This window comes from Aptenodytes forsteri, unplaced genomic scaffold (assembly GCF_000699145.1).
Source record: "Aptenodytes forsteri isolate BGI_AS27 unplaced genomic scaffold, ASM69914v1 Scaffold75, whole genome shotgun sequence".
NCBI lineage: Eukaryota > Metazoa > Chordata > Aves > Sphenisciformes > Spheniscidae > Aptenodytes > Aptenodytes forsteri.
In genome coordinates, this window is record NW_008794171.1 from 1,771,168 (window position 1) to 1,776,282 (window position 5,115).

The window sequence follows — 5,115 nt, forward strand, 5'->3', positions numbered from 1 at the left end:
GGATAAGACAGAGGCCCGGCGCCCCGGGGGGGCGGGCCGCGGGGCAGAGCAGGGCGGTGCCGCCCTGCCCGACCTCCGCCATGTTGCGGCCTGAGGGAAGGAGCCCGCCTCCTCCCGCAGCCTTGTGCCGTGGGGGGCAGATCGGGTCCGCCGTTTTCTGTCACAGTTGGGGTGCTTTACCCCTTCCACAGGCCAGGGCTAACAACGGGGGGGACCTCCGAGGGAGGGGCGGCCAGTCACTGTCCCCAGGGGACAGCAGGCCACAGCCACCTCATGCCCGCTTGGGGCACAGGGTGGGTGACAGCCCTAGGTGTCATTAATGGTTCTGCTCTAGGTATCATTAACAGCTCCTCGTTTGTGTCAGTCAGCATTACCACACTCACAAGTGGGCATCCACATCACAAACATTTTGTACCCCTGTGGAGTGCCACCACTGGCCTGCCTTATGAAAGGGTGCCTTGTCATTATCACCTGAGGCAATGGCGGACTGATGGAAATAAAGACAGAAGAGTACAGTTTCACTGGAGGGATGATGTAGATCTACTAATACTCAAAAGTACTAGCTTGGTTTTAATAACGCTTTTCATAAAATGAGGCATCTTGAGACACTTTGTAGGACTGAAGTAGACTTGACTCTCCTTGTTTCGCCGCTGTTCAAGTTTTGAGAAGGAAGAGCAGCTGGCAGTTACAGTAGTCAACAGATAATGCTGCCGGCAGGCACACAGGGAAGATATCCTGCTTGCCTGGCCGGAAGCTTTGCCCTGCAGTAGCTTCCTTGAAATCAAGACTTTGCATACAGTAGTGAGAATTTATAAGATACAAACCAAGTCTAGTTACACAAATGCATGATGTAATCCATTTCCATATTTTTCCTTGATGCATTTCAAGGTGTGTTCATCTTCCACAGATGTCCTGAAACCAAACTTTCAAAATAATAAGCATTAAAAATTATCTTGTACCATTCATAGTTCAGAGGCAGTTCTCTTATTTTCTAAGAAGTGCTGAACAGGGCTTCTAGAAAGGCAGGTGACAGAGATGCCCTCCACAGAGGCTTGATCGGAGCACCAAATGTGGGCCAACATACCCCAACCCTGCTGCTGCTGTTACAAATGTGCTTCAGCTCTGTTAGTGGTGTCTGGAAGGAGCTTGGGATCACTCACTCAGTAAGGCATCTGCACAGGACAACAAAGTGTTTTGTTACAGCTGTCATACTGAGTGACAGTACTTCAGGTCTTACATTCAATTTTCAGTTCAAGTTGATTAACACAGAGAAGCAAGTTTTGCCACTCCTAAATTATAGATGGGAAAGTTGAAGCTCAAAATCATGCAGCATGCCATTACTGTGGGAAAGTCTTTAGTGTACTAATTCCCATGCAATACAGATCATCTGCTGGGCTGACAGCATTGCTGAAGTTCTACCAGTATCCTTCTAAACCACTATTGATCAGAAAAGATCTACCTGCTCAGAATAATTGTTTTTAGATGTACTGTACCAGTACTTAAAAACCCTCACTCATTAAATACTTGCATTTAGTAGTGATTTTTATCTGAAACCTACACTTGAACCAAGGTGGGGGAAAGAAAAAAGAGACAGGATAGCTAAATAATCCAGAGATGTTGATTCTCTAAAAGAAGTTGAAAGATTGAGAGATGCAGACTGATACAGCTGATGTGAACAGTAACACAGGTAAATTAAACTCTCAAATCAACTCTAAAAATCATAGAATTTTTCACTTCCTAGCAGAAAGGCCAAACTGACAGAGGCAGCAAATTATGATGTCTCTTGTGAAAATTTATAGCATTAATTAACATTTTTCTGCTAAGTTAAACCAAATAGTTCTCAGTGCTAAAACCTGATAATAACGCCTCAGATGAAGGGTCCTGTCTTCACTGCAAACCACTGAGATTCTAGCTGGCGTGACTGCAGAGAAAAGCTGCACTCAAGCGCGTGCTAAAGGCCTTAAAATCTTAAGAAACAAACCAACCAACCCACCTCCACCACCTTGAGTGTGGTTAAATGACGGCAGCCAAATCTGTCACAACTTTTGGAAGCCCAACTCAGATGTGAATGTCTAGGATTAGTAATACAAGCTATCACAAATTAAAAAGGTGTCAAATAATGGTCTGGAAATGAAGGAATTTTGAGGAAAAATACCAGTAAAGTTTTTGAACTATGCTGATGTCCTAATTTTGAGTTGGAATGAGGAATTCCCTTTGGGAATTCAAAGGTGGAAGAAAAACACTGTTGAGTGTGTCCTGTACTAAATTAGCTGTAACTAAATCAGACACAGCAGTATGTTGGCTGTTTATCCTCATACAGTTGAAATTTACTTGTTCTAACTAATGCCATATCCATGACATTAAAACATTACTCCTCAACTTAATTTGCAAGGTAAAAGTAAACAGGATCTTCATAGAAAGTGATTTCCTGGAAAAGTACCAGGAAAAAAATAAACCAAAACTACTTTATCATCCTATGAATAACGCTTTTGATTTAAGAACAGGCAATTGCATTGATAATTGAGCTTTCAATTAAAAGTATGAAAACAAAATACTTAGGGTTAAATATTTTATTTTATAATAAGCCTTACACCAGGATCACTAAACATTTTGTGTATCACCCAAATAAGTTACATTCATTCTGAGCTTTCATGCAGTTTTAAAAAAAGTTAAATTTCTCAAAAAATAATTTTCAAGTGAGCTGTAATAAACTCTGCATAACCAAGCCAGAACTCTTTCACATCAAGTAAATATTCCAGTTTTCCCTCCTGCTTTGACAGTGCAGAGCAATTACAAAAGCCCCTCCAAATTTGCACTAATTAAATGGAGACTCACTGAAATTACCGAGACTTTCTGAATACCTTGCGTAACAGCAGTAACGCTTCAAAGTATGAGCGAGACCACTGAGCTGAGTTGCAAGAAGTGACGTTTTGCCTGAGGAGAATACTAAAGTATCTTAAATGAAAACCTTGTTGCAAAGGGACCGACCACCACTGATGAGCATGCAGAACACAAAGGAGGGGCAGCAAACCTCACATTCACAAGCTTAACCACAACTTTTAAGGGGACACAGCATTTATGCAGTCTTCTACTATTTCAAAAAGGTAGTGATATATATCAGTCCTCCTAGCAATGTCAAGGGCCGTTTCATCCAAGTTGTTTTTCAGGTCTGGTTTCACGTAGCGATTCATCAGCAAGAGTTCAAGGGTTTCTCTACTGTTTTTGTTTCCTGCAGCAATATGCAACGGTGTCAGCAAGCCATTTGTCTGCGCGTTGATGTCTGCACCCTGCTGAAGTAAGAACGCGGCCATTTTGGTATTGTTCCACTTACAGGCGCTGTGCAGAGGCGTCCAGCCATCCACTGTCTGCGCGTGAACGTCTGCCCCTTGGGCAACCAATTCATGTGCAATGTCCAAGTGCCCGCTGTAGGCAGCTCGGTGGAGAGGAGTGTACTCATCTTCATCACGAGCATTAACTGGAGCCAGCTTTTCGGAAAGGAGCCTCTTCACTGTACTCAGCTAAATAGGAAACAGGTAATTTAATACAAAACTGCAAACAAGATGTATGGCTTTTACTGTTCTGAAGTTTTATGGAAAAGCAATTTCTGTCAGTCTCAGAAAGGCTTAAGTGCAACAAGAAATTTTAAAACAAAACCAGTTACTGTTACTGGGGTGGGATTTTTTTGTGGTTTTTTTGTTTTGGGTTGGTTTTTTTGTTTTGTTTTTAAAGAGATACGTTTTTTGTTTTGGGTCGGTTTTTTTGTTTTGTTTTTAAAGAGATACAACATGAGCATTAGTTGCAATGCCTTAGGAGTACCTTTACCTTACACCTTCTCCCCATTCACTGTGAAGACGTAAGTACCTCCACAGGACTGTAGATGGAGCTTGTGCGTGTAAGAAAGGCAACTAATGAAAATAAATGTACATGAGGGTGTAATAAGCTATGTGGTCATCTCTCCCTCACTTTCAAGAATAAAATGTACACGAGGGTGTAATAAGCTACGAGGGTGTAATAAGCTACGTGGTCATCTCTCCCTCACTTTCAAGAATAAAAAGCTTTTTTTTTTTCCCCCCATAAAAAGATAGGAAAACAGTCACCCATTATCTGCACATGGAGCTTTTGAGAAGACAAAGTTTCAGACGCACCCTCTTCCACCCCAGTTAAAAGGCTACCTTGCCATGAAGAAAGAGCCTGGCATGCTTTCAGTCTATCGAAGTTTAAGAAGAGTGCTGTTACTTTAACTTTGAACTACAGTCAAAGCTTTTGTTCTGAAAGCTAATGGATCCAGACATATTTTAGTGTGTGGGCTACAAAAGGGAGATGTTTTACATACAGTGGCTTGCAAAACCGGATCAAAATAGTTCAGAGAGAGAAAGGAAAGCGTAGGTAAATTTTTGTTTGTGGATGAAACTGTAGATATCTCCTCAAAATAACACTCTTTGTCAGTGATACATATGAACAGAATAAATGCCTTACCCGATTGTTTTCAGCTGCCCAGAGTAGCAATTTCTCTGGATTTTTTTCCATTTTTTTTTCTTGCATTTCGTACCATTCCTCACTTCTTTCTTGTTCATCATCGTCATCATCAGACTGTCCTGACCAGCAGCTCTGAGTTCCTACAGGAATCAAATGCCTGTGTGTCTCCAGCAGTTCAAGTTGGTTAAAATTCTCCATAAAGTCTTCGAACTGCTCGCTGTCATCATCTTCTTCATCGATTTGTTTGTCTTTACTCATTTTCAGTTAGCATCTGTCAGTAGCAGATATACAACGATATTTATAATAACTTTTACTGTTATCTGTGCACTAATTGCCAACAAAAACACCCGATGGATGACGCAGACATCAGCAGCGCCACGAACAGCAAAACTCGAGAGCAAACTCAACGTTTCTCCGCTAAATCGGGCTTTGCCAGCTCTGCCAGAATCCCCAGTTAATACCCATGCAAGAAAAACACTGCCTTGTCTAGGAACGGCAGCACCCTCAGACCCGCAGAGCCAGACTGAGCGGGTGTTTTGTAGGGCGCACTCGAAACACCACACACTTCATAAACAAAAGATTTGGAGAAAATACTGGACTTTAAAGCAGTGTTTCTGCCCCCTCCCCCCCCCGGCGCTC

General features: G+C 42.2%; 2 protein-coding genes across 2 annotated transcripts in view; both read right to left on the reverse strand.

Annotated features, from left to right (window-relative positions):
* Nucleotides 1-82, reverse strand: part of CUNH11orf97 (chromosome unknown C11orf97 homolog) — a 6,717-nt gene extending 6,635 nt beyond the window's left edge. The window contains exon 1 of the mRNA XM_009282364.1: nucleotides 61-82. Coding sequence (XP_009280639.1) covers nucleotides 61-82 — 22 coding nt within the window. The remainder of the gene's footprint in view (nucleotides 1-60) is intronic.
* Nucleotides 83-2,552: 2,470 nt separating this feature from the next.
* ANKRD49 (ankyrin repeat domain 49) lies at nucleotides 2,553-4,928 on the reverse strand. Its single transcript, XM_009282157.2, has 2 exons — nucleotides 4,477-4,928; nucleotides 2,553-3,518 (listed from the first exon to the last, which is right to left on the reverse strand). The coding sequence occupies exons 1-2, from the start codon at nucleotides 4,732-4,734 to the stop codon at nucleotides 3,060-3,062; spliced, it is 717 nt and encodes a 238-aa protein (XP_009280432.1). The 5' UTR covers nucleotides 4,735-4,928; the 3' UTR covers nucleotides 2,553-3,059.
* Nucleotides 4,929-5,115: the final 187 nt, after the last annotated feature.

What these genes read in the sequence shown, in the direction of transcription:
- ANKRD49 (XM_009282157.2), bottom strand. Translation starts at nt 4,734, where the DNA reads ATGAGTAAAGACAAACAAATCGATGAAGAAGATGATGACAGCGAGCAG. An exon ending in GGGCAGCTGAAAACAATCGG is followed by an intron (nt 3,519 to 4,476) that starts GTAAGGCATTTA and finishes TTTCCTATTTAG; the next exon opens with CTGAGTACAGTGAAGAGGCT.